This window comes from Ornithorhynchus anatinus, chromosome 14 (genome assembly GCF_004115215.2).
Source record: "Ornithorhynchus anatinus isolate Pmale09 chromosome 14, mOrnAna1.pri.v4, whole genome shotgun sequence".
Lineage (NCBI taxonomy): Eukaryota > Metazoa > Chordata > Mammalia > Monotremata > Ornithorhynchidae > Ornithorhynchus > Ornithorhynchus anatinus.
In genome coordinates this window covers 48010731-48038017 of record NC_041741.1, presented here as the reverse complement: position 1 = coordinate 48038017, position 27287 = coordinate 48010731, and the positions used below count along the sequence as shown (strand labels likewise).

Sequence of the window (27287 nt, the reverse complement as noted above, 5' to 3'; positions counted from 1 at the left end):
GGCGGGGACGGTTCCGTTCCGTGCGTGTCTCCCCTACTGGTAACCCCCCCTCCCCCCCCCCGCCACGGGTCCGACCTCCGGCACCCTGGGCGCGCCCAGCCTACGAGGGGGGGGGGGGGGGGGGTCTTTTGACCCCCAAGCCTAGGACCCCATGGTCTTAGCCCCGGTGGCCTCACGAGGCCGAGGGGACCACGTTAAGGGAGACCCGGCCCGAGAGTCCGGGTTGGCCCAGGATGCCGCCGAAGCCGGCGCCTCCCACCGAGGAGCGCCGACGCCGGGCCCCGGGTCGCCCGCCTCCCCCGACCTGACCGGGACCTCTCCGCCAGGCCCCGACCCAAGGGGCGCGGTAGAACGGAGGCGGGCACGACGGCCAGGCTGTGACCGCGGCCCGGGGAGATCCACCGGTAATGCGCCCACCCGCCCGGTTGCCCAAATCCCCAAAGGGCACGGGTGGGTTAGAACCGTCTAGATGCTTGCGCCCCTAGGCCGCTTCGCCGCTCCTTCGGGTGAAGACCCGACCCGGGGACGGAGGAGCCCCGGGGACGGGTGGGAGCGAGGCCGGCCGGGGCCTCGTCCCCCCACCGGGCGGCTGCCCCCTCCTCCGCGGGGGCCTCGTCGGGAGGCTGCCGGCTCGATCGCAGAACCCGCACCCGCTCCCTCTCAGGGAGCCACCGGGAGTCCAGCTGCAGCCGGAGGGGGCGGCACGAGCCGCCCCTCACCTCTCCGGCCCCGCGGGGCCGTCCGGGCGGGCCGCCGAACGGCCCCCGTCCACGCGTGTCTGGGGTGGGGGGGCCGCCCAACCGGGGCACACCCCCGATTCCACCCCCGCCCGGGGCCCAAGGGGAGGCCAGAGGGAAAGGCGGGGGGCCGGGGAGAGGTTTCCTTTTTTTATTAAATCCCATCAGTCCTCTGGTCAGACACCTGTCCCTCTAGGCACGATACATGGGGGAGGCACGGGGGTGGGAGGGGTGGGGGGGGGAGCACATTTACAGAAACGTTCATGTCCTTCGACCCTGCCGTCACCTCCTGCGGCAGCCACGGGGGGTGGTGGGGGGCTCGGACTATTTACAAAACACATGTCGTCCCCCCGCCCCGGACCCCTTCCGGGGTCACTTTCCAATCCAGGCTGGGGTGAGGGACCAGAGGGCGGGGGCTGTACCTCGGGGACGGCCGGCCCGGGGCCGCCGGGCCACCACCCCCGTGGGGGGCGTACCCAGCCGGGGCCGGGGGGCGCCTGTCCCACGTGCGGGGGGCGGGGGGCGGTGCCGAGGGGAGGGGGCGGGGACGGCCGGGATCCCTCCCTGAAGCCGAGGCCTCGCCTCTCCCTGCCGGGGCTGGGGGGACGGACGGGGACGGAGGGGGACGGGCACGGGGGGGCGAAGACGCGGGGGGCGGGGGCGAAGCTCGGCTCGATGGGCGCGGCGGCGGCCCCGGGGGGCCGCCGGTTCCCGTACGGAATCGAGCGCCGGGCCCCGGGGCGCCGGGGGCGAAACGCGGCCGCTCTCGGCCGGACAATACTGACCGCCCGGGGCCCCGCCGGGGCTTGTAAACATGAGCGGACGGGGGACGCCGGCCGTTCCCCCGCCTCCCCCGCGGCGGTCCGTGGAGACGGAGCCGGGCGCGGGGGCGCCGGGGGAGGGCCGGGCCGCCGGGCTCCCGACCCCGGCCCTCCCCCCCGGGATCCCAGCGCGGGCCGCGGGTCAGACTTCGGACAGGCAGCTCTGGATCCGGTCCACCCACTGCTGAGCCTGCACCCCGTCCTGGGCACAGAAGTTGTAAACGCGCCGGGTGGTCTTCAGCTGCGGAGGCAGACGGGGCGTGAGCGGCCCCCCCGCCCCGGGGCCCACGACCCCACGCCCGGCTCGGGTCTCGCGGAGGCGAGCCCGGTCGGGACCTGGCCCTCCAGCCCCTCCCGCCCCCGGCGCCCCTCCGGCCCCGCGCGGCGGCGGCTCACGTCGAAGAAGGCCTTCTCGTCCACGTTCTTGGGGGCCCCCATGGTGGGGGCGCCGGGGGTCACGGCCTCCACCTCGCTCAGGTCGATGAAGCCCTTACAGTCCACGTCGGTCCGCTGGTCGTAGTAACGCAGCTGCCGGGGCACGGGCCCGTCCGGGCGGTCGGCGCGGGCCCGGCCTCCCCGGCCGCCCGGCGCCCCGGCCGCCCCCCCGGCCCCGTCCCTCCGCTCACCTGGTGTTTGGTCTTGTCCAGGACGAACCAGCGCTGTTTCCAGGCCTTCATGAAGGCCCCCTTCTTGTACAGGATCCCCTCGTACGACCTGCGGGGCGGGGGGGGGGACAGGGGCACGTACAGCGGCCGGGGACGCCCGCCCCCCGGCCCGCCCCCGCCCCCGGCCGGCCCCGGCGGGCACCTGTTCTCGCTCTCGACCATCTGGAACTGGCTGTAGAGGGTGCCGGCGCCGCGGCGGGCGCCCGCCTTGCCGCCGCCCAGGGCCGAGGCGGCGCCGGCGTCGTCGCCGTCCAGGCTGAGGTTCAGGCAGGAGCCGCCGACGCCGCCCACCCCCGCCGCCGCCCCCTCCTGCAGGTAGATGCCCAGCGAGCGGCGGTGGTGGGACATGCTGGACGCGAGCATCCAGCTGGGGGTGCCCTGGAGGAGAGGAGCGGAGAGCGGGGGAGGGGTGAGGGGCGGGGGGGTGCCCTGCGGGGGGCTGTCGGAGGGGCCCCTCGCGGGGGTACCGGCGGGGGTGGGGACGGGCAACGGGGGGCCGCGGCCGGGGCGCTCCGGCGGGGGAGGGGGAGGTGCGGGAGACGGGGTGGGCGGCCACGTACCCGCCCCTCGGGCCGGGCCTCGCTCTGCCGGGCGGCCTTGACCCTGTCCCAGGTGTCCTTCCAGCGCTCCGGCCCGCGGCCGAGTTCGCTCTCCAGCCGCTGCAGCTCCTGGGACCAGAAGGCAGATCAGGGGCCGGGCCGGGGAGGCGGGGGTCGGTCGTCACGGGCTCCCGGGACCGGGGTGGGGGGAGGTGGGGTCGGTCGGCGGGAGTCCCGGCCCACCTGGAGCAGGTGGGTCAGGGCGTCGGGCTGGGCGCGGGGCCGGCTGTCGTAGCAGGGCCAGACGACCCGCCGCTTGCCGGTCGGCGGGGCCGCCCCGTCCGGCCGCTCGTCCTCGGCGGGGAGCTCGGGGGGGCCCGGGCCCTGCTCCCAGTCGTACGGGGGGCCCTCGGCCAGGGTCTCTTCCGTGTAGTAGTCCCACACCTTGAGGTTCGACACGTTGCTGTAGGGGCGGAGTACCTGGAGCCCGAGGGAGAGGTCGGGGAGGGGAGGATTGAGGAAGGCTCAAAAGGAGGATGGAGGGAGAGGAGGGAGGGGTAGAGGATGGAGGGGGTGAGGGGGAGAGGGAGAGTAGGATGGGGAGAGAGGGGGAGGGAGGGAGAAGGGATGATGGGGAGAGGATGGGAGGGAGAGAGGAAGGAGGGAGGGAGGGAAAGGATCGGGGGAAAAAGGATGGGGGGAGAGGAAGATGGGGGGAGAGGAAGATGGGGGGAGAGGAAGATGGGGGGAGAGGAAGATGGGGGGAAAGGATCGGGGGAAAAAGGATGGGGGGAGAGGAAGATGGGGGGAGAGGAAGATGGGGGAGAGGAAGATGGGGGAGAGGAAGATGGGGGAGAGGAAGATGGGGGGAGAGGAAGATGGGGGGAAAGGATCGGGGGAGAGAGAGAGATGCAGGGAGAGGAGGGAGGGAAGCAGAAAAGAAGTGGGGAGAGGAGAGAGACCCCCCGGCAGCCCCTCACCTGGCCATCCTCGGGCGCGTACATGTAGTTGAAGAAGACGGGCGCCTTCCGGCCCAGCCGCTCGACGCAGTCCCACACGGAGCGGCAGGTCTGCGGCGGCTGGGACGGCTGCGACGGCTGCGGCGGCTGGCCCCTGCGCTCCCCCTTCTCTTCGAACAGCAGCCCTGAGCCCGGACGGTCCCCTCAGTGTCCCGCCGCGCCCCGGGGGCCCGCCCCGCCCGGCCCCCGGCCCCGCCCGGGGTCCCGGCTGACCCAGCTCGACGCGCTCGCAGTCCGAGTCGAGCAGGAAGGTGCGGAAGCGACGGCTCATGTGGTGGTAGCCGAGGAACTTGAGGTAGTACTGGCTGAACTCAAACTCCATGGGGAACTGCAGGTGGACCTGAACGCCCCCGCCCCCGCGTCAGCGCCCCGGGGTCCGGTCCGCCCGCCCCCGCGGCCCGCCCCCGGCCCGCCGCCCGCCCACCTGGTGCACGCAGTCCAGGAACTGCAGGAAGACGGGGGCGAAGCCGCCGCTCTGGTCGGCCACGGTGTGGGTGCCGCGTTGGCCGAAGCGGTGGCCGAACGACAGCCACTCCTTCTCCACCAGCACGCGGAAGCCGTCCAGCGTGCGGTAGTACGGGTCCGACAGCAGCTGCACCAGGGACACCACCTGCGCCGGCCGGGCGCCCGCGGCTCCAGGGGCCGGCCGGGCACGGAGCCCCCCGCCCCCCCGGGGCCCCCGCCGCCCCCCGCGGCCCGGCCCCCCGCGGCCCGGCCCCCCGCCGCCGCCGCCGCCCCGGCCCCCGCACCTGGGTGGTGATGTCCCATCCGTCCTCCAGGCTGACCAAGACCGAGGAGCCCGAGTCCAGCAGCTCCACCACCAGCACGGACAACTGCAGAAGCTTGTGGATCTGGGAGGGAGGGGGTGGGCGGGCGCGGCCGGTCAGGGGGCGGGCGGGCGGACGCCGCCGGTCGGGGGGCGGGGGCCGCCGGGCGCGGACGCGGGCACCGACCTGGCCTAGCCACTCCGACTCCTCCAGCGAGCGCAGGTAGGTGGGGTTGACCTCGTTGGGCGCGGAGCCGGGCGGGCAGCCGGGCACGCAGGCTTTGAGCAGCTTCTTGAAGCTGGCTTTGACGTGCCGCACCTCGAACACCTCGATGGGGACCAGCTCCCACTGATGCAGGGGGTCCGGCTTCACGCCCTGGTCCCGCCCGCCGGGCACAGACACGCCCGGGGCCGAGTCAGAGCCGGGAAGCCCCCCGGACGGCCGCCGTCGCCCTCTTCCCCTCCGCCGGCCCGCCGACCGCCCCCCTCCCCGACGGGCCCCTTCCCCCACCCCCTCCGGGCCGCCCCCCGTGCCCCCGGCCAGGTCACCTTGAGCTGGGACTTGTCCCCGATGATGTAGAGGGCGGCCCGGGGAGGGTGCAGGAAGCCAGGTTCGGGGGGGCCCCCGTTGGGCTGGGGGCTCGGGAGCTCCTTGGCCGCCAGCCGCGAGCCCACGTCCGCGCCGGGGCCGACGCCGCGCCCGCTCACGCGGATGCTGCCCCACTTCCCTGTGGGGAGGGCCGGGGTCAGAGGGAGGGGGCCGGGGAGAGGGTCCGGAAGGGAGCCCGGCCGGCGCTTACCTGCGAGGCTGGAGCAGAGCCGGGAGACGCCCCCGCCACCAGTGAGGACGGAGGTGGGGGCGCGGCGGGGGCGGGGAGACGGGGCTGGGGCGGCGGGGCCGTGGGAGGGGACAGGTCAGCGCCCGGGTGGGCGAGGTCAGCCTGCGGGATGGGCGGGGATGGGCCGAGTCGGCATCCGGGGGGGCGCTGGGAGGGGCGAGATTAGAACCCGGAGGGGGCCGGGGTGGGCCGGGTTAGCGCCCGGGAGAGGGCAGGGTTAGCGCCCAGGGTGGGTGGGCAGGGTTAGTCTCCGGGGGGGGAGGGGGCGGCAGGACAGGCAGGGTTAAGTGCCCCGGGGGGCCGGTCAGGAAGGGTTAGCGCCCAGGGTGGGGCAGGACGGCCAGGGTTAGCACCCGGGCCATGCACACGGGGCATTAGTGCCACGCAGGCAGGCAGGCAGGCAGGCCGGCAGGCCGGCTCGATACCTCGGGGACTGGTCCTTCTGATGCCCGGGGTGGCCACGGGACCAGACAGGGTGGTCACCCCGGCTCTGTGGCCGGGCACTGGGGGGGCACAGTGCGGGGAGTCAGGCGGGGAGCCAGAGCGCTCCCTCCGGCTTCCCGGGGTCCCCCCGCCCCCGAAACCGGCACCCGTCCGGGGGCGGCGGCGGACACGCTCCCGTCGCGGCGGAGAAGGCCCTCGGGCACCGGCCTCCGGCGGCCCCGAGGCGCGGGGCCGGCGGGAATCCCGGCCGGGCGGAGGGGAGGACGGGGCGGGGGGGGGGCCGCGGGAAGTGGGGGCCGGGCGGAGTCGGGCTCTCACCTCCACGGCTTGCGCCGCCACCGTCCTCCTTCCCGCCCATCACCTGCTTCATCAGGGAGCCCAGCCCGGCCGGCCGGGGTCTCCGCTCGGAGGGATCTGCGGCGGCACCAGACCCCAGCTCTGACCGGGCCCCGGGCCGGACCCCGGGGGGAGGGGAGGGGCGGGCCGGGGACGCGGCCGGGCGGCCTACCGGGCGGCGGGGACGCGGGGAGGCGGACGGCCGCGCGCGCACGCGCTCTCGTCTTGTCGCGGCGGCGGGGGGACAGGGAGCGCGGGGGCGGCGGTCTTACCTCGCCCGGGATCCTGGGCTAGCAAACCCGTTGGCCGACCGCCCCGGGCCCCCGCCCCGCCGCGCCCGCATCCCGCCCCGCCCTCACCGTGGACGGAGGAGAAGCCGCCGAGGGTGTTGCGGCCGGAGGCCTCGTGGCCGCGGTGGGTGAGGCAGCCGACCACGGCCTGCAGGTAGCTCTCCTGCTCCTGGCTGCTGGAGTCCACCGGCGACTGGCCTGCGGGGGCGGAGGGGAGGGGGCCGGGCGTCATTCCCACCGAGCGCTCGCCGCGTGCGGAGCGCCCTGCTCGGCTCCGGGAGGGATCGCCCGGGTGGGCCCCGGTCTCCGCCCCTCGGGGGGCGGCGGCGGCTCGCGTTCGAACGACGGGGGCGACCGGGGAGGGGCCCGGGCCGGGGTGGCGGGGAGGGGGGGGACGCACGACACCGGGGCGGGGGCGGGCGGACCCCACCCGGGGCAGGGGAGGCGGTACCTGGGGAGGGGGCGTTCTGGGCCTTGAAGAGGCTGACGACGCCCTTGGCGTGCAGCCCCCCGGAGCGCAGGAGCACGGCGCGCGAGCGGCAGCTCCGCCAGCACAGCACCGGGAAGCGGCCCTGCCGGTAGCAGCGCGAGACCTTCTGCAGCGCGTTGTCCTGCACGCTCTGCGGCACGATCAGCACCCCCGGGTAGCTGGCGGCGGGAGAGCGGGGGCGGGAGGAGGGGCCTCGGGGCCGGGCCCCTCCCCCCCACCCCGCGGCGGGGCCGGGGGGGGGGGGCGGGCTCACCTGCGGCAGACGGCGTACATGCGGTTGACGGTGGAGAGGCGGAAGGGCTGCTCGTGCTTGGCGCGGCTCAGGCTGCTGCTCAGCGTGCCCAGCCCCAGGCGCTGGTAGTCGCGGCAGCAGGCCCGGTCCACCGGGTGGCTCGGGGTCAGGCGGTCGCACGGCTTGGGGCCGGGGGTCAGCGTGCCGGGCTCCGCCTCCTCCGCCGCTGCGCGGGCACGGGGGCGGCGGGCCGTCAGGGTCCGGCCGGCCGGCGGGGCCGGGCCCGCCGCCCCCCGCCGCCCCGCCGCCCCACGCCCACCTGAGATGGGGTCGTCCGGGTCGTCGGCGGGCTGGGAGAGCAGGGTCCCCAGGCTGGGCGGGTGGTATTTGCGGCGGCTCTCGTGCTGGCGGCCCATCGTCTTCTTGGCGTTCTTCATCAGGTTCCGGGACAGCGTCCTGGGGGCGGCGGGCGGGCCGGGTCGGGACCGTGGCCGGGGACCCCGCCCGCCGCGGCCGCCCGGCGGACAAGGCCGGCCGGACCCCTAGGGGCGGCCCCGACGCCCCCGGCCCCCACCCTCCCCCCGCCCGGCCTCGGGCGGCTCGACGGGGCCCAACGCACGTAGACCGGGCTTCCGGGAGGTCTCATCTGCCCACCCCGTCCTTTTGTACTCTCCCCGGCGACCGGTACAGCGCCCTCTAAATCCCGGGGACGGACCGACGCGCGGGGGCCGGGGGGGGTGGCCGCGGACCCCGGCGGTCCGTTCGGCGGGGGCACCCGGAGTCCGGCCCGAAGCTCCCCGCCGCACCCCCACCCCGGCGGCCCCCGGCGGAGGGGCTCTTCTCTCCCGGGCGGGGCGCCTACCTGAGGGAGGGGCTCTTCTCTTTGGAGCGGGGCTGCAGGGCGGGGGCGGGCTGGCCGGCGCTGAAGGCGAAGGTGTTGTGGACGTGGTTGGGGAAGCGCAGCTTCTGCAGGTGCTTGCGGAAGGTCTCGGCGCTGTCGGAGCCCACCTCCTCGTCGAAAGCGATCTTCAGCAGCTGGGGGCCGGAGGGGGCCGAGGGTCAGGGGTCGGGGCGGCCCCGCCGCGCTGCCCGGGCCGGGGGGGCCGTCGACGGCGGGGGGGAGGGCCGAGGGGCGGGAGGGGGAGGGAGGGAGGGGCGGGGCGCACCTGGAAAGTGCAGGAGCGCAGCCGCAGCCCGTCCAGCTGGCACTGGTCCACCTGGACGCTGATCTTCTTCTCCTTGGTCAGCGCGGCCACGGGGAAGGAGCGGACCACCCCTTGCTCCCCCGCTGGAGGGGCACAGTCGGGGGGCAGGAGGCGAGTCAGGGGTAGGGGCGTGAAGGGACGGACCGGGGCTGGGAGCCGGGAGGTCCGGGGAGACGGTCCGGGGTTCGAGGGAGAGGCCGAGGAGAGGGGCGCGACGGGGAGGGTCCTCACCCAGGGGGTCGGTGGGCAGTCCGGTGAAGATGACACGGTAGGTGGTGAGGAAGATGGCGCCCTCCGCGGGCAGCAGGGCTGGCCCGCCGACGCCGCCCCCGGCCCCTTCCTCCCGCCCGTCGGGCATCAGGTAGACCCGCAGGCCCTCGAGCACGCACTCCTCGCCGGGCAGCAGGTTCGGGCGCAGCAGCTTGGGCTACGGAGGTGGGGCGGGGGGCTGGGGGCGGGCTCAGGATGCCCTGCTCCCTCCCCGCCGGCCCCCCGCGCTGCTCTGCCAGGGGCGCCGCCCGAGGGGGCGCCGCCCGAGGTCCCCCCTCCCCCCCGCCCCGCCCCCTCGGCCCCCTCACCTTCTGGATGGGAGGGAGGCGTTTGCTCTCTCGGTGCACGGCGTCCAGCGTCTCGATGTGCATCTGGACGATGTCTGCCCGGGCACATCCGCCCTCACTGCCAGCCCCTTTGGGCCCCCCCGGCCCCGGTCGCCCGGCGCCCGCCGCCCCGGTCGCCCGGCGCCGCCGGCCGCCCCCCGGTACCTGGCACCATGCTGTGCAGGCTCTTGAGGTGCTCGCTGGTGACGCCGCTCTCGGTGCAGACCTTGTCCACGAAGCGGTTGATGAACCTCACGACGGCGCCCGCCGCGTCCGAGCCCTCCGCGTCCTCGAAGCCGCTCTCCGTGTCGTAGCTCTCCGCCACGCTGCCCGCCATGCTGCCGGGACCGGACCCAGGGGCTGGCGCCGGGCGGACCCGACGTGACGGCCCGGCCGCTCCGCCCCGGGGCTCCGGGCCCTCGCCGACGTCTCCGGCCGCCGGCCGGCCCCGGTCCGGCCCCGGCCGACCCGCCCCCGGCGGCGCACCTGTTGGTGACGAGGCTGTTGCTGACGCTGTCGGCGTCGGCCAGCGGGGTCCCGCGCGCCAGGCGGCCCTTGCTGGCGTCGAGGGGCAGGAGCAGGTAGCTCATGCGGTTGGCGTAGTGGATGGCCTGACTGTACACGGTGCTCTCCTCCTTCTGCACCAGCTCCTGCTGCTTCTCCCGGGTCAGCGTGGGCCACAGCCGCCGCTGCTCCGCCGCCACCTCCAGAGCCGACTTCTCCTCCTCCACCTCCTCCTCCTCTTCCTCCGGTGGCCCCCCGTGGTCCTCCTCCTCCCGCTCCTCCTCCTCCGGCGGCATCTGCCGGCCGGCCGGCCCCTCGCCGTCCAGCGCCGCCTGCCACACAAGCGTCGGCGTCCCGGCCCGCCCGGCTCTCCCTCCCGCCACCCGCCCTCGCCCCGCCCGCCCCGGCCCCGGGGGTCCAACGGTACCCGCGCCACGGGGCTGTTGCCGCCGGGATCCAGGTAGAGGGCACGGATGTGGGTCTGCACGTCGCCGTAGAACATGGCCTCCCAGAACTGGGGCGTGGTCCAGACCGTGTGCTCCTGCACGCAGCTGTACGCGAACTGCGTCACGCCCGGGCTCAGCTTCTGCAGGCCGGAGGACGGGGGTCACGACGGCGGCCGGGGTTGGCGCACGGCCCGGGGCGGGGCGGGTCTGGCGGGTGTGGGGCAGGAGGAGGGGCGGGGGGGGGGTGTCCCCCCGTGGGCAGGACGGCCCGGCCCCCGGCCCCACCCCCACTCACCCGGCAGAAGGCCGTGACCAGGGGCAGCAGGGCGGCCGCGATGCCGTGTTCGTCCGTGGCCGCGCAGTCCTGTTCGGGGCGAGAGGGAGGAACGGACCCGAGTTCCCCCTCCGCTGGCCGGCACCCGGCCCGCCGGTCCACCTACCCGCCCGCCGCCCGCTCGGTGAACGCCGGCCCCGGCGGCCCCCGCACCTGCAGGCAGGAGTTGATCATGCGCACGACGTAGTCGAACTGCTGGTGGTCCAGCACGGAGCGGTTCTGCTGCACGTGCAGGTGCAGCTCGCGGGTCAGGCAGCGCCGGGCGGCCCGGCCCTTCAGCGCCCGCAGCACGGCCGGGAGCAGCTGGGGACGGTGCGGGGGTTCGTGCTGGGGCCCGGCCCGTGACGCCCGGAGTCGCGGGACCCTCCGGCCCGGTAGAAGGGGGCTCGGGTTGCGGGGGGGGGGGGGGGGGCGCCGGGGGTTTGGGGGCTGGGGAACAACTAGGACCCGGGGACCCAGAGGACGGGGGGCATCGGGGGGATCGGGGAGGATGAGGGGCCGGGGGAGGACTGGAGAGGATCGGGGAGGCACCTTCTTGGCCTCCAGCATCTTGCCCTCGAAGGTGAAGGTGATGCAGTTGCGCACGACCTCGAGCCTCCGCGCGTTGTTGACCTGCAACCCGCCATTCCGCTCCACGATGGCCGCTGGCGGGGGAGGGACGGGGGGGGTCACACCCTCCCGGGGATCCCCGGATCTCGGAACCCCACCCCGCCCCCGGAGTCCCAGCCACCCACCCGGTCGAGCCCCGCTCCTGGCCGTACCGATGGGCGGGCCAGAGGGCACCAGGGTCTTCTTCGCCACCCGCACGGCGGGCGGGGCGCCCTGCAGCTTGGCGCTGGCCTGGTCGATGATCCACTGCACCGTGCCCTCGTCCAGCCGCGGGAACGGCCGCGGCGCCCGCTGCGGGTGGCAGCCCTCGGCTGGCTTCTGCACCTTGTGCATGGCTACCGCTGGGTAAGGATTCTCCTGCCGGGGAAGGAGGAAGGGGAGGGTGGAGAGCGGGAAAGGACGGCAACGGAGCGGGGAGGAGAGAAGAGTCGGAGGGGAGCAGAAGGGGGGAATAATAATAATAATAATAATAATAATAATAATAATAATGTTGGTATTTGTTAAGCGCTTACTATGTGCCGAGCACTGTTCTAAGCGCTGGGGTAGACACAGGGGAATCAGGTTGACCCACGTGGGGCTCACAGTCTTAATCCCCATTTTACAGATGAGGTAACTTAGGCACCGAGAAGTGAAGTGACTTGCCCAAAGTCACACAGCTGACAGGTGGCAGAGCAGGGATTCAAACCCATGACCTCTGACTCCAAAGCCCGGGCTCTTTCCACTGAGCCACGCAATGCGGGAGGAGGGATGAAGTGGGGAAGGAGGACGGTCTGGAGAAGGGGAGGAGGAAGGGGGAAAAAGTGATGGAGACAGGGAGGAGGGGGAGAGGGTGTAGGAAGGGGTGGCGGGGGCGTGGGAGGAGGACAGGCCCCACCCCGCCCCTTCCGTGGCCTCCTACGTTTTTGTACAGGGCCTCCGCCAGCTCCTTCACATGCCGCAGGACGCGCTGGGGCTGCTTCTCCTCGACCCCGACGGGCTGCACCTCCTGGGCCACCAGCTGGGAGCGGGCCGGGGGGAAGGGGGACCGAGGGTGAGGGCGATGGGGAGAGAGAGGGGGAGCTCCCCAGCTTTCACTCCACAGCCCTTAATTGGGGGGGAGGGGGCGTGTGGCCAGAGGGACAGTCGGGGCATCCCGCTCCCCCGGGGCCCCGGTCCCATCCTCTGTGCTGGTCCCGGCCCGACCCACCCCCCCACCCGAGTCCAGTCCCCCGCCCGACCCCGGCGCGGCACCTCATCGAACAGGTCGACGGGGCGGAACGGGTCCCCGCGTTCGGAGATGAAGCCGGCGAACGCCATCCCCTCCAGCACCTTGGGCAAAAACTCATCTTCCACTAGGCCTCGCTGCCCCAGGAATGCCGCCTGCAGGAGCGGGCGGACCGTGAGGCTCCGGCCCCCGGCCCCCGGCCCCCGGCCCCCCGGGCCCCCGGGCCCCACCTTGTGGAAACGCAGCACGGGCTCGGGGTGGATGCGGACGAGGTGCAGACACCAGCGGTAACCCTGCAGCAGCTGGGCAAACAGGCGCAGGAACACCGCCCGCAGCTCCTTGTCCTGGGGGCGGGGCCCGTTCAGACCGGCCGCACCGCCCCCCCGCCCCTCCTCCCCGGCAGGGTGACCGCGACGCCCCCTCCCCCCACCCCCGGAGAGACCACCCCTCCGAGGCCCCCCCATCCCACCCCCGGTACCTGCATCTTGAGGGACGGGGGGGAACTGGAGGGCGGGGGGAAGGCCAGGTCAGCGAGCTCCAGCTCGGGGTCCAGGACCTGAGGGCCCGGGGTGAGGTCACGGGGGGCGGCGGCCCACGGGATCGGCCGCTCCGCCGCCCGTGCCCCCCCACTCACCAGGGTGGCCGGTGACACCTCCCAGCGAGGCCCCACCCCCTTCGCCACGCACAGGCCCCGGGGGGTCTGTGAGCGGGTGAGACCTCTCCCCCCGCCGGGCCCCACCCGCTGCTCACCATGCACAGGGCCCGGTGGGTCTGGCCGTGCAGCGGCTCGGGGAGCGGGGGCACGTGGACGCACTCGGGAACGGTCACCGTCCCCCCATCCAGGTCCGCGACGATCACGTCCAGCTGCAGGCGGGGTGGGGGAAGATGGTCAAGGGGGCCGGGACCGCCCCCGCGAGCGGCCACGGCGCCCAGCGGCCCCGGGCTGGATGGAGCCGCTCGGCGCCGGGGTGCGGGGTGGGGGCAGGCCCGGGGGCCAGGGGCAGGCTTTTCTCACCAGCTCCTGAGTCTCGGCCTGGAAGACGGAGTTGACGCCGATGACGAAGGGGGTCGGGGTGCTCAGCACCTCCAGCAGCTGGGCCGGCAGGATGGGCACGTAGGTGAAGCTGCGACGGGAGGGAGGCTCAGCGGGGGCCGGGACCCCCGGGGGGGCCCGAGGATCCCGGGGAAGGGGCCGGGGAGCCCGCTGCTCCCGGAGACACCTCGGGGGGAGGGGGGGCGGAGAGGGGAGCGGGAGGAGACGCCGGCGGGGGCCTGGGGCCGACCTGTACTTGAGCGGGAAGAGCAGGGCGAGCAGCCCACGGCAGGCGTCCGTGAGGCGCTGGTAGCTGCGGGACAGGAAGAGGATCTTGTGCTCCGTGAGGCAGGCGCAGAACAGGGTCAGAACGTTGGTGATGCCTGCGGGGAGGGGGGCCGGAGTTGGGGGTCAGCGCCGGGGCCCCGGCCCGGGCCCTCCCCCTGCACCCGCTCCGCTCGCCCCGGGGCCCGGCTCACCCAGCTGGCGGAAGAGCAGGGCGACGCTGTAACAGCTGACGGGCAGCGAGTCGCTCAGAGGCGTCTGGATCACCTGGCGGTCGCCGACGCCTAAGGAGATGGTCCTCTGGAGGGAGAGGCGGAGGGTTGGGGGTCGGGGTCAGACCCGGGGGGCGGCGGGGGGTGGGGAGGGAGCTCGGAGGGCCCCGCCCCCACCCCGGGGGCCGCTCAAGGAAGGGTCAGGAGACGTACGCCAGGGGACGGGACCGGGGGCGGGCCCGGCGAGGGCCATCTGGGGACCCGGGCCGCCCCCCGCTCCCCGAGCCGCGCTGGACAGAACCACCCGGGTGGGGGGCGGCGGGCTGACGGGCGGATAGGGAAGACGCATACCGCTCCTTCCTCTACACAGTCCGGCTGCACGGGACAGACAGACAGACGGACAGACGGTTAGACATCCTGCCGGGCCCGCCCCCCCCAGGCAGGGACGGGGACGGGCCACAGAGGGACACACGGAGGGGACAGGCTTGGGGGGGGGGGCGACACAGACAGACACGGGGGAGGACGGCCAGGCGACCGGGAGAAACCGGGCCCACCCCCCCACGTCTATGCCGGGATTTCCCGGCCCCGCCTCCCGATTCCTACCCCTCCGTCCCCCCCACGCCCACCCGGGCCCCTCCCGCCAGGCGGGGACCGCCGGGGACCCACCTGCGCACCCCCCGCGATGGGGACGAAGCAGGTGAGGAGGTTGCCGACGAGGTTCTCCAGGGACGTGCTCAGACCCTCCACGTGGACCGTGTAGATGAGCCCCAGGCTGTTCTGCAGGGGCCGGGCGGTACCCGGGAAAGGACAGGGCTCGGTCCCCTCTGCTCCCCGGGACCCCGGCCCCCACCCGCCGCCCGCTCCCCACCCGCCTCACCCTGAACACCTCCGAGTGGTCCAGCCGGGACACCAGCACCAGCGTCTTGGGCGCGAACAGCTGCGGCGGGGAGGCCGGGGTCCCGGGAGCGGACCCCTGCGCCAACCTCTGGCCCTCCTCCGCCTCATTCTGAGCGTGAGCCTGCCGGCACAGAGCCCGGGGGCTCGGGGCTGCTCTCCCTTGGCCGGACCCGGGCCCCCACCCCCCGCCCCGCCCCTACCGACCTGGGCCGCCTCCACGGGCTCCCAGAAGGTGAGGCAGGCGCAGTAGTGGCGCTCCGAGTTGATGTCCGTCAGGACGGCGACGGAGAAGGTGGGCGGGCTCCGCTCGGGGCACAGCTGCCACCCGCTGGGCTGGCAGAACTACGGGGACAGGCGGTCACGGCGGGGCTGGGCCCCGGCCACCTCCACCCCCACGGCCGCCGGCCGGACAGTGGACGGGTCGGCCCCCCCGAGTCGAATCGCGACCCCCGGCCCGGGTTTGCGGGGCGGGGGGGGGGGAGGGACGACGCACCGAGGACAGCAGATGCGGCCCCCGGCCCCGCTACGCGCTCGACCCGCAGGCGACCCCGCCGACCCTCCCCGTCCCCCACGGGGGGTCCCCGTCTCTCACCAACTCGATGCCCTGGGGGAAGGGGTTGTCGGCCCAATCCTTCTCCGGAAAACGCTGCAGGATCTGGCCTTGGCCTTGGCCGCTCCCTGCGGGCAGGGCAGAGGGCGGCCATCAGGGCCCGGGCCGGGCAAGCGCCCGACCTCCGGGACCTCTCGGGCCGCCGCCGTCCCCACCGACTCGGGGTCGGATCCAGCCCCCGGCTCGGCCCGGCTCCTACCTCCCCCGAGGCGGGGCTCGAGGCCCGGCGGGGCTCTGGTGCTGAACTACTCCTCCACCGGGCAGCCTCCCCTGACTGATCAACGACTCCCGTCGCCCGCTCGGCCCCCCGCCACCAGAGAGCCCCCAGCTGCCGCCGCCCATCACCCCAGCCCTCTTGGCTCTGCCAGCTGACGGAACGAGCCCCTCGTGCCTGGCGGAATGGGGCTCCAGAGGGCAGGGCCCACGTCTCACCCCGGGCGCGTCCCTCCCCCGCGGCCCAGTAGGCCCAGCCCGATGGGAGGCCGGGGGCTGCCCGAGGAGGAGGGGACCGCAGGCCCCCGGGGGGAGCGCGCCGACCGTGGGCCGACCGGCGAGGCCGGCGGGCCCAGGGACGGGACCGGGGGCGGCTGAAGGCCGCAGGCCCGAAAGGCCCTGGCGGGGGGCGGACCCCCAACCGGCCGGGGAGGCCCTCCGCCGCGCTCCGGCGGAGACCGGGCCCTGGGGGGCCGGCGAAGGATTCGAGGGTCCCCGCCGCTGAGGCCGGCCGAACTGAAACGGGCCCGGGGGTGGCCATCGTGCTTGCGAGTCAGGGGCCCCTCTGTCACCCGTGTTTCCGGTCTGCGGGGGTGAGGATCGGGGGTACTTTAGGGTCCACCAGGGCTGGTTCCCCTGGGCCCGATCTGACCCCAATTACCTCGTCCCCACCAGGTAGACCGGACGCTTGGGGGAAGCTCGACTTTCCCTCCGCCCCCGAGGCCGACCCACTCCAGCCCACCCCAGCTGACCTCGCCCCACTCCGCTCCCTAGCCTGACCCAACCCATCCTGCCCCCACCCCACCCCAGGGCTGACTCAGGCCCGCCAACCCATCCCCGCCCCCCCCAGGCCCGGCACCCAAACCGGCAATTTCCACTCAAAATAGCCGGTGCGGGGGCGCCTCAGAGCAAGCCCGGGGCTCCGGGTGGGGAGGCCGCCGGGGTCCGGGACACGGGCGGGCCGTGGGAGCCGAGGGCGGGGGGCAGAGAGAGGCCCCCGGGCCCCCCATCCGGGGCCGGCCCCTTGCGGTCACCGGGCGTTGGCTCCGCCCAGTCCCAGGGACGGCGGGGGGCCCACCGGTCTGGGGCCCGCGCCGGGGCAGTGCCCCCAGCCAGGCCTACACTTGCCAAGGGGCGAGGTCTCCCCTTTGCCCTCCTCCACCCGGAGAGGCGCTCGGCGACGAAGGGGGTCCCTCCCGGCCCCGCCGCACAGCAGACGGGGACACACACTGCCCCTTTGTGTGGCTCCGAGGTGCCGGGAACGGGCCGCCCGGCGTGCCAGGCGGGAGCCGGCGCTGCGGGGGGTTCACCCCGGGGCGGGACGAGGACGGCGGTGGGCGGGGGGACGCGGAGAAGAGGCAGGAGAGGATCTCTGTCCGCCCAGGCAGCCCCGGGCTCCTCGGAGGGGGGGCCGCAGCTGCACGGCCTTCAAGGAAGGCCCCGCTCCCCAACATCTTACGGGGTGCCACTCTGCAGCCGAGGAGGGGTCTGAGGGCCCCGGGGTCGGGTCCCCCCATCCCAAGCAGTCAGACTCGCTTCTCCCCCAGACTCCTGGACCACCCTGCCCATCCCCTCTGTCCCCGCCCGCCAAGACCTCCCGGGAGCCTCCGCCCCAGACACGGAGCAATCCCTCACCCGCCCGCCTGCTCTCCATCCCCGCCGCCCGGGGTCCGCGGCTTCCCTCACTCAGGAGAAGCGGCGTGGCCCGGTGGCAAGAGCGTGGCCTTGGGCGTCGGAGGACGTGGATTCTAATCCCGCCTCCACCACTCGTTTGCCCTGTGACCTTGGGCAAGTCACTTAGTAATAATAATATTGGCATTTGTTGAGCGTTTACTATGTGCAGAGCACTGTTCTAAGCGCTGGGGGAGACACAGGGTCATCAGGTCGTCCCACGTGAGGCTCACAGTTAATCCCCATTTGACAGATGAGGCCACTGAGGCCCAGAGAAGTGAAGTGACTTGCCCACAGTCACACAGCTGACAAGTGGCAGGGCTGGGAGTCGAACCCATGACCTCTGACTCCGAAGCCCAGGCTCTTTCCACTGAGCCACGCCGCTTTCCTGCTTCCCTTAACTTCTCTGTGCCTCAGTTACCTCATCCGTAAAACGGGGATTAAGAACCGTAAGCCCCATACGGGACCACCCGATCACCCTGTATCTGCCCCAGTGCTTGGAACGGCGCTTGGCACATTGTAAGCGCTCAACCAACACCACTATTATTATTCTTCGGAGCATCCCTGACCTCAGACGGGGAAACTGAGGCAGCGCACTCAGCCCACCTCCCCGGCCTGCAGCCAATAGGGACTCGGGCTGACCATCACCCGCTGTCCTCCCGGGCCCCGCCCGGAATCTCCGGCCCCAGGACCCTCCACCTGACCACCGGTCCGGGCCCCGAGCCCGGCCGAGGGCCGGAAGGTCGGCCTGGGGGCTGCTCGGGGCCACACCCTCACTTTGGCCCCCAAATCTAAGACAGGCCCCCCCACCCCAGGCCAAGATGGACTGCTTTAGTACCCCAAGACGGACCGCTCACAGTAGCCCCCGGGAGTGGGACGCCGTGGGAAAAGGAGGATGCGACGGCAGGGGAGGAAGGGAGAGGCCGGGGGAGCAGGGGCGAGGCGGCTCATCGATCGAGGAGAAGCAGCGCGGCCTGGCCGAAAGAACCGGGACCTGGGAGTTGGGAGACCTGGGTTCGGATCCCACCTCCGCCCTCTGCCTCCACTGGGACCTGGGGCGAGTCGCTTCACCTCTCGGCCCCTCGGTCTCCTCATCTGTCAAACGGGGAGGAGATGCCCGCTCTCCCTCCCCCTCAGACCGGGACTTCCACGCGGGGCGGAGACCGTGTCCGACCCGACCGCGTCGTGTATCGCCTCCCCCGGCGGCCCCCAGGAGAGCTCCGAGCAATCGCCGCTGCCGTCGCTTCACCCTCACCATCATCAGGGGAAGGGCTCGGCTCGCTCTGTTGATGTCCCCCAGCGTTCGGTGCAGCGCTCTCTACCCGGTAAGCGCTCGATAAATACCACCGATGGATTGATGGGGAAGCGGCGTGACTCAGTGGAAAGAGCCCGGGCTTCGGAGTCAGAGGTCACGGGTTCGACTCCCGGCCCTGCCACTCGTCAGCTGTGTGACTGTGGGCGAGTCACTTAACTTCTCTGTGCCTCAGCTCCCTCCTCTGTAAAATGGGGATTAACTGTGAGCCTCACGTGGGACGACCTGATGACCCTGTATCTACCCCAGCGCTTAGAACAGTGCTCTGCACCTAGTAAGCGCTTAACAAATACCAACATTATCATTATTATTATTGATTGATTAGGGTTGTCATCACTGAGGCCAGGAGGCCCCTCAGGGATGTCCGGTGACAGCGGGGAAGCTGGGGAGATCCCGGCCGGGCCAGAAATCCCCTCCGGCCGGTCCTCCTCTCCCTCCGCCCCGGGTCACACAAGGCAGCGCCCAGGAGGTCTGGGGGAAGTCGGGAGGGTGGGGAGAGCTGGCCGGGCCCCCAGATTGGGCCTGGAGGCATTCTCACACACACACACACACACACACACACACACACACACTCACTCACACACACACACACACACACTCACACACACACTCCACCCCCGCCCTTCCGCCCCTCCCTCCCGAACCTCACTTCTCCCGCAGCTCTAGCCCCATCTCCACCGGGCCGGGTGGCGGGAACCCCCAGCCCCCAGCCCCATCCAGCGGCACCAGCAGGCCCGGGTGGGAGGCCGTGGGGAGACGTTCCCGTTCTCACGCCAGTTGCTGGGAACAGCCCGTCCCAGAAATCCCCCCCGCAGCCTGCCAGCCGGGGAGGGATCGGGGCCGGGGCCGGGACCGGGCCGGTCAACCGGGGGCGGGACGACCCCCGGGTCCTGCATGGGCCGGCCCCCCCGCTCCACCAGCCGGTCCCCGGCCCCCACCCGAAGGCCCCCGCGGCAGGGGGAGCGGAGCCGGGGAGGGAACGCGCCCTCCCCGCGGTCGACGTGCCGTCCCCCGGCCGCCGTGACCCCTCCCCGGGGCGGGAAACCGGGCCCGGGGGCCACCGGAGCAGGGGCGGGGGGGAGAGGCAGGGGGCCGGAGGGGCACGGGCTCTTGACTATATATGGGTGCGACTTCAAAGCGACTAGCCTAACCTCCAGCCGCCCCACTTCCGCTCACCTCTTCCTCCTGCCGGGTGCACTGTGGGAGCCCGGTCCCCGGGGCTCCAGAGACCAATCAGGGCACAGCCTGCGGGCGGCCGGAGGGCAGGACCGAGGCCCCTGGGGCTGCGGAGGGGGCCCCGCCAGGGGCTGGTGCGACCACATCTCATCCCACCCGTGGGCAGACGCTGCCCGGGCCCGAGAGGGATGGAGAGAGGGAGGGACTTGCTGGGGTCGCCGGGTGGGCGGGACCCTCCCCCAGCTAGGGCTGAGCGGTAGCCAGCGGGCACAGCTTGGGCGGGGGGCTCCGCCCGGGGCGTGGGCAAAACTGGGGCGGGACCCCCGCCTCTCCCCCATCTGCCACGGGGACACGGGTAGGGAGTCCCAGCCCTCAATCTCGGCAACCCCGCTGACCCACCTGGCGGGGGGCACACGGGACGACCCGGCCCCCGGCCGGGGCCTCGCCCGTTACCCCAGCGCTGCCCAGAATCGGGCGTTCGCGCGCACGAGGCGGGTCGGGGGATCGCCGGGCATCCGGAACGTCCCCGTCCTGGATGCCTCCGCCCCCCGGCCCGGGCCGGCCATCTGACCCCGAGCGACCGAGCCCTGCCCGGGTCCCGCGGCCCCCGGGCCGGGCTCCGGCGGGGACGCGTTCTTTCTCCGGCAGTCCTCGCCGCCTGCTGGCCCCCTGCCAGGGAAGGCCAGTAAAGCTGCTGGGAAACAGGAGGACCAAAGTCCCGGGGAGGGCGACCGTCTCCTCCCCCAAGCCTCCAGCTGCCCCTCGCTCCGGGCCCTGGTCCCGGGTCCCGGTGGGGGGGCTGGGGCGAGGAGATGGGTGAGAGAGGAAGGCAGATCGGGGGGCCGGGGTGCATCCCGGCAGGACGCCCGCGATCTCCGTGGTGGGGGGAGCCCGCGGACCCGGCCCCGGCCCAAGCGGGGCGGGACGGGCAAACGGAGAGCGTTCCCGCTCACACGAGAGGAAGGCACGGGTGTCGCCTCTGGAGGCCGCAGCCGCACCGGAAGCCGGCCGGGCCGGGGTCCCCGTCCGGCCCCCCGCCGCCCCCCACGACCCTCCCGGCCCGGCACTGCCGGCGCCACGGGGGCTGAGCCCCATCCTCGACGGAGGGGGACGGTCACCCGCCTGCCCGCTTCCGGCGGACGGGAAGACGTCCCCACCCGGGGAGCCCGCGCGGCCCCACGGACGCCCGCGTGCCCACGGACCGCCGTCCCTGCCCGGCAACCGGGGGGGGGGCACGGGGACGACGGACCCCGCCCCCTCCTCCCCACCACCTCCGCCCCGCAGCGGCCCCTTCGAGGCCGGAACCGGTCCTTCCGGGCCCCCTCGTGCCGGGGACGGGGGAGCAGGCGGCCTGCCCTCGGAGGGAGCCCGGGGAGGCCGCTCCACCCGTCCTCCACCCCACCCGCGGCTTCGGCCCCGCCGCCGGAGCTGGCGGGGCAGGGGAGGGGAGGCTAAGTGGGGACCCGGTGGGCCCCGGGGAAAAGGCCGGGCCCCGCCTGCAGAGATGCTCGCTGCCCACCCCCAACATACCGAGCGGGGAAAGCCCCCCCTCTCCCTACGGGGACCCCGATGCCTGCCCGGAAGGTGCAGGGGCGGGGTGCGGGGGGAGCGGGGGGAATCTGGCAAAGCCCCAGAAACCCCATCTGGCTGGGCTCCCGCCCCACTTCCTGCCCGTCGGGCTGGGAGCGCTCTGCTTTCGCTTCCCGTGCCCGAGCACCTCGTGCTCAGGGCCCGGGGTCCTGCCGGCTTCTTCCCCCTCCCCTCCACCCCAGGCCCGGGCCAGATGCTGCCACTCCAAGCCTCCCCCTCCCCTTCCCGGCCCGGCATTTCCCACGCACCCAGAGCCCCCTCCGGTCCCACCCCTCTCCCCTCCGGCTCCCGCCCCCTTCCCCCCGACAGCTGGAAAGGGTCTGGGGGGGGGGTGGGGAGAGGAGGGGGAAGGACAGACACGGCGGCTGGGGAGGAGGGGGGAGAGGGGAGGACGGAAAGAGCACGCCACCCAGCCCAAGCCACGACCGACGCTCCTGCCTCCAGACCTCCCCGACCCCCCCGGTGTGGCGGGTTTCTGCTCTGAGCGGAGCCGGCCCCACGGCTGACACCGGGTGACCCCCGGGGAGAGGGCGGCGGGAGGACCCCGGCCCTCTGCGTGATAACCATCACGGTATCTGTTAAGCGCTTACCGCGTGACGGACCCTGTCCTAAGCACTGGGGTGGATTCATCAAATCGCGTTGGACGCGGTCCCCGTCCCCTGCGGGGCTCGCAGTCTCCATCCCCGTTTCACTGAGGAGGCGACCGAGGCCCAGAGAAGTCAAGCGCTTGCCCACGGTCACGCAGCAGACAAGTGGCAGAGGCAGGATTAGAACCCATGACCTTCCGACACCCAGGCTCCTGCTCTCTCCACTGCTTCTCATAGAGAGAGGCGGGGGGAGGGAGGGAGGACATGGTGGTGGGAGGAGGGGGGAGCAGCCTGAGTATCCCGGGATGATGCAGGCATGGCAGGTGGAGGGGAAGGCAGGACAGTGCCTACGACAGAGGGATGTAATTATGATTAGTTATAATTAGGTTATTTGTTAATCGCTTTCTACGAGCCTCGCAAGCACCGTTCTCAGCGCTGGGGTAAGCGCAAGGTTATCGTTTTAAACGCAGTCCCGGGCCGGCACGGGCTTCACGGTCTCGGTGGGAGGGATCTAATCCCCATTTTTCAGATGAGAAAAGGGGGCCCAGAGAAAGTGGCCCGCCCCCGGTCACACAGCAGGCACGCGGCGGAGCCGGGATTAGAACTCGGGCCCTCTGCCTCCCAAGCCCAAGCTTGATGCACCGGGCCTCGCTGCTTCTCCGGATGATACGCACCCGGGGGGCGGGGGGGGGAGTCGGCGGACCCCAGGATGAGGCGAGGGGCGAGGGGGAGCGTCCGCGCACCCCAGGACCGGGTACCCGGGGCGGGGGTGGCACGCGGGTAGCCCAGAGCCCCGGGGACGAAGGGGCCCCGGCCGGGGCCCCCCGCTCCCGGTCCTCCCCGGGGCGGAGGTGGGGATGGGAGGGCGGGTCGGCCCGCGCCCTGGCAGCCGGGAGACACTCGGGACTCGGCGGCGGCCGGCCGGAGGGACCGACCCAACCAGTCCGGGCGTGAGTCACCGCCCGGCCCGGCCCGGCCCTCCGGGGCGGGTCCGGCCCCCACCCCGAACCCCCTCCACGTTCCCCCGACGGCCTGAGCCTCCGCCGGCCAGGACTCCCGGGCCCCGGCGCTCCGGGGGGTCCCGCTGCGGGGAGGGGACGGCCGCGGGGAGGAACGGGCGGTGGGAGACCCCCGAGGGGAGACCCAGGGGTTGAGGCGGCAGTGATCGAGTCCCAGATTCCCTGGGTGGGGACCAGGAGAGCCCTCCCCAAAAGGGTCCCCAATTCTCCCCCCTCGAGGCCCCAGAGCAGGTCCCGATCCGGCCCCCGAGCAGGCAGCACCGGGGTCCGGGGCGGGGGGGGGGGGTCTCGGGGACCTTGGGGGATCTCGGGGACAGGAGGAGAAGGGAAGCTTTAATGACTGAATCACGCTACTGGCGCCGCCCCAGAAGATGCCAGGTTGTGCCGGTCACGCGGCCCAGCCCACACCACGGGGCCAGAGCCAGGGTGGGCTCACGGGGCCAACCGGCGGGGCCGGGGCGGCCACCCTCCGGAGACCGGGGTTCGGCTCGAGCCCACGGATGTCCGCTCCCCGCCCTGGGCCTCGGTCTCCCCACTGGAAGCGAGACCTCCCCGCTGACGGCCGTGGGGGACCCCGGCAAGCACGTGCACCTAAAAACACACCCACGTGACCCCATCGTGGGGCGGACACCCTCCCGTCCACCGCCGGAGCGGCCCCCGACCCCGAAAGAACGCGCCCCCGCCGCCCACGGCGGCACCGACGTCCCCGGGGGGGAGGGCCGGGGGCGGCGGAGCCGGGGGTGGGACCCGGTCCCCCGACCCGCTTCACTGCGCCCCTCTCCCGGCCGAGACGGTCAGCGAGCTCTTCTCTCCCCCCTTCCCCGCGCCCACGCGCGGGGACGGTAAGGCCTGGGTCCGCAGAGCCCCCCCGGATGACGGCGGCGGGGGGTGGACGGACGGCGAGGTTTCCGGACGAAGGACCTTCGGCCCCCTCCCCCTTTGCCGGCTCGCATCCCGCCCCCCCGCCCCCGGGGTGGGCCTCGGCTTCCCCAGGCCCAGGATGGACCCGCACGTGAGTCCAGATGACCGCCGCCGCTCCCCTCCCAGCCACGGCGGGGGCGGTTCGGGAGACCGAAGGAGGGGGGACGGCACGGGACCCGGCGGTCAGACGCTTCCGGGGGCGGGTGTCCGCCCATCCCCAGAGGTCAGGGCAGCCCGAGCTCCCACCTCGGTCCCAGGGGCCGCAGCCTCCAGCCGAGGTCCGGGTGAAGCCGAGCACTGGCCGGGCGCTAAAGGAGGCCACGGGCAGCCTTGACCGACGGAGAGACGGGGGCCTCGCCCCCCTGCCCGGCCGGGCGACCTAAAAACCCACTCCCCCTTTCCCTTCCCCCCTCTTCCTCCTCCCCCACCTCCGGGCCAAGAGGAAGCCACGGGGCCTTCCCCCAACACAGCCGGCACCGGGGCCAACCTCCGGGGTTGGGGGCGCGGGGCACCCCGGTTTAGACTTTCTAAACCGGCCGCCTGGCTGGAGACGGAGCGTGGCACCGGCGGCGGGCACGGCGGCCCCACGTGGGGACATCTGAGGGTCCCCGGTCTCCACCGGGAGGAGGGCTTGGGGGTCCCACACCCCCTCCCCCAACTCCAGCTGTGATGGGAGAGGTCAACCCGCCGCGCCGGTCCTCGGCCTCTTGCCCTTCCCCACCCTGGCAGAGCCCGTTCTCTCCAAGCTCGTTCCTCACCCCAGTCCTTCCCTGCAGGAAAGAACTGGGGTGCGGAGGGGCTCCCTGCGGGAAAGAACTGGGGTGCAGGGGGGCTCCCTGCGGGAAAGAACCGGGGTGCGGAGGGGCTCCCTGCAGCAGAGAACTGGGGTGCGGGGGGGCTCCCTGCAGGAGAGAACTAGGGTGCAGCACCCTGCGGGGAAGAACTGGGGTGCAGAGGGGCTCCCTGCAGGAGAGAACTGGGGTGCAGGGGGGCTCCCTGCAGGAAAGAGCTGGGGTGCAGCACCCCGCGGGAAAGAACTGGGGTGCAGGGGGGCTCCCTGCAGGAAAGAACTGGGGTGCAGCACCCCGCGGGAAAGAACTGGGGTGCAGGGGGGCTCCCTGCAGGAAAGAACTGGGGTGCAGCACCCTGCGGGAAAGAACTGGGGTGCAGAGGGGCTCCCTGCAGGAGAGAACTGGGGTGCAGGGGGACTCCCTGCAGGAAAGAGCTGGGGTGCAGCACCCTGCGGGGAAGAACTGGGGTGCAGAGGGGCTCCCTGCAGGAGAGAACTGGGGTGCAGGGGGGCTCCCTGCAGGAAAGAGCTGGGGTGCGGCACCCTGCGGGAAAGACCTGGGGTGCAGGGGGGCTTCCTGCAGGAAAGAGCTGGGGTGCAAAGGGGCTCCCTGCAGGAGAGAACTGGGGTGCAGCTCCCGGCCCACCCCTCTGTGTAGCCGAGCCCCCGGCTTCCTCCTCCCCCTCCCCCTCCGGCCCCCGGGCACGGCCGGCGCCTGGCTCTCGGGCCTCCTCTGAGCCCCCGCTCCCGCCCGGCCCTCGTGCCGTGGGTTCGAATCCCGCCTCCGCCCCTCGCCGGCTGACCTGGGGCGAGTGGCTCCCGGGCCCCCTCCCCCCCCCCCATCACCCTCCCTCCGCTCCCGGCGTTCAGCGCCGTGTTCGGGCCGGGGCGGGCGGGGGGCCCCCGGACTCACCCCGCGGGTCGGGGCCGTAGGCCACCAGGACGAAGTAGTCGGCCAGCCGGGCCATGGCGCCGGGGGGCGGCTCGGGGCGGGGCGGCTCGGCTCGGCTCGGCTCGGCTCGGCTCGGCTCCGGCGGGGGCGCGCGCTCACGGCCCGGGACGAGCCCGAGCCCCGGCCCCGGCCCCGGCCCCGGCCCGGCCCCTCGGGCCTCGGGCGACGGGGCGGACGGAGGAGCGCGGCCCGCGGCCACGGCCGGGCCGCCCCGACGCCATCTTGGCTCCTGCCCGCCCCGCCCCCGCCCCCGCCCTTGCCCTTCTGCGCTTGCGCGGCGGGGCGGCCCCTCCCCTCTCCCCCTCCCCGCGGAGGGGGGAGGGGGAGGGAGGGGGCGCGCGCTCGCGGGGCCCCGCCTCATTGGTCGAGGCGGGGAGAGGAGGGGGCGGGGCCTCGGGGGCCCGGGGGAGGGCGGGGCCCGGGCGCCTCTCGGAGACGGCGCCCCCTGCCGCCGCCGCCGGGGACTAAACGCAGCCCGGCCCCACCGCCCTCACTCAACTCCCTCACTCATTCCCTCACTGACTTTGACTGACTGACTGACTGACCTGACTGACTGACCGACTGACTGACCGACTGACCGACTGACTGACCTGACTGACCTGACTGACTGACCGACTGACCGACTGACTGACCGACTGACCGACTGACTGACTGACCGACCGACTGACCGACCGACCGACTGACTGAACGACTGACGGCTGGCTGACTGACTGACTGACTGACTGACTGACTGAACGACTGACGGCTGGCTGACTGACTGACTGGCTGGCTGGCTGGCTGACTGACTGGCTGACTGACTGACTGAGTGAACGACTGACGGCTGACTGACTGACTGACTGAACGACTGACTGCACGACTGACTGACTGGCTGACCGACTGGCTGGCTGACTGAATAAACGGCTGACTGGCTGACTGCACGACTGACTGAACGACTGACTGCCAGCTGAACATCTGAACGACCAGCTGACTGTCACTGACTGACTGACTGACTGACTGACTGAGTGAACGGCTGACTGGCTGATTGCACGACTGACTGTCAGCTGAACAACTGAATGACCGGCTGTCACTGACTGCCTGCCGACTTGTTCATTCCAAGCGCTTAGTACAGTGCTCTGCACATAGTAAGCGCTCAATAAATACTATTGAATGAATGAATGAATGACTGGCTGACTGAACGACTGACTGAACGACTGACTGAACAACTGACTGGATGACTGATTGATCGACTGACTGGCTGGCTGATCGGCTGACTGAACGACTGACTGAACAACTGACTGGATGACTGATCGACTGACTGGCTGGCTGATCGGCTGACTGAACGACTGACTGAACGACTGACTGAACAACTGACTGACTAAACGGCTGACTGAACGACTGAACGACTGACTGTCAACTGAACAACTGACTTGCTGACTGAACGACTGACAACTGAACAATTGGCTGACTGAACAACTGACAACTGAACAATTGGCTGACTGGACGACTTAATAATAATGATGCTGGTATTTGTTAAGCACTTACTATGTGCCGAGCACCGTTCTAAGCGCTGGAGTAGATGAGGTCACTGAGGCACCGAAAAGTTAAGTGACTTGACTAAAGTCACACAGCTGACAGGTGGCGGAGCTGGGATTAGAACCCATGACCCCTGACGACTGAACGACTGACAGACTGAACGACTAAACAACTGACAGACAACTGACTGACTTACAACTGACTGACTGAATGACTGACTTCTGACCGACCAACAGATTGACCTGCTGACAACTGACTGACAAGTGACCAACTGATTGACCGATTGCACCCGCCCCCACCCCCGTCCTCCTCCTCTTCCTCCCAGCAGTATCCAAGAGGATAATAATAATGATAATGACCGTTTTTGTTAAGTACTTACTATGTTCCAGGCCCTGTCCTAAGCCCTGGGGTGAATACAAGCAAATCCATCC

The 27287-nt window shown here is 72.6% G+C and overlaps 1 protein-coding gene across 1 annotated transcript; it reads right to left on the bottom strand.

The window, feature by feature from the left end:
* Window positions 1-1406: 1406 nt before the first annotated feature.
* Window positions 1407-25397, bottom strand: SBF1 (SET binding factor 1). Its single transcript, XM_029078982.2, has 42 exons — window positions 25306-25397; window positions 15096-15181; window positions 14708-14845; window positions 14484-14624; window positions 14273-14383; window positions 13589-13694; window positions 13360-13492; window positions 13092-13200; window positions 12827-12940; window positions 12555-12632; window positions 12307-12420; window positions 12103-12231; window positions 11771-11869; window positions 11025-11229; window positions 10795-10907; window positions 10417-10566; window positions 10225-10293; window positions 9911-10069; window positions 9466-9746; window positions 9145-9317; window positions 8962-9035; window positions 8615-8810; window positions 8345-8466; window positions 8041-8213; window positions 7498-7634; window positions 7200-7404; window positions 6908-7104; window positions 6526-6654; window positions 6149-6244; window positions 5812-5889; window positions 5097-5275; window positions 4735-4923; window positions 4531-4632; window positions 4206-4391; window positions 3995-4121; window positions 3743-3906; window positions 3006-3242; window positions 2784-2891; window positions 2366-2601; window positions 2185-2272; window positions 1955-2086; window positions 1407-1799 (listed from the first exon to the last, which is right to left on the bottom strand). Exons 1-42 carry the CDS (start codon window positions 25358-25360, stop codon window positions 1701-1703), a joined length of 5817 nt encoding a protein of 1938 aa, XP_028934815.1. The 5' UTR covers window positions 25361-25397; the 3' UTR covers window positions 1407-1700.
* Window positions 25398-27287: the final 1890 nt, after the last annotated feature.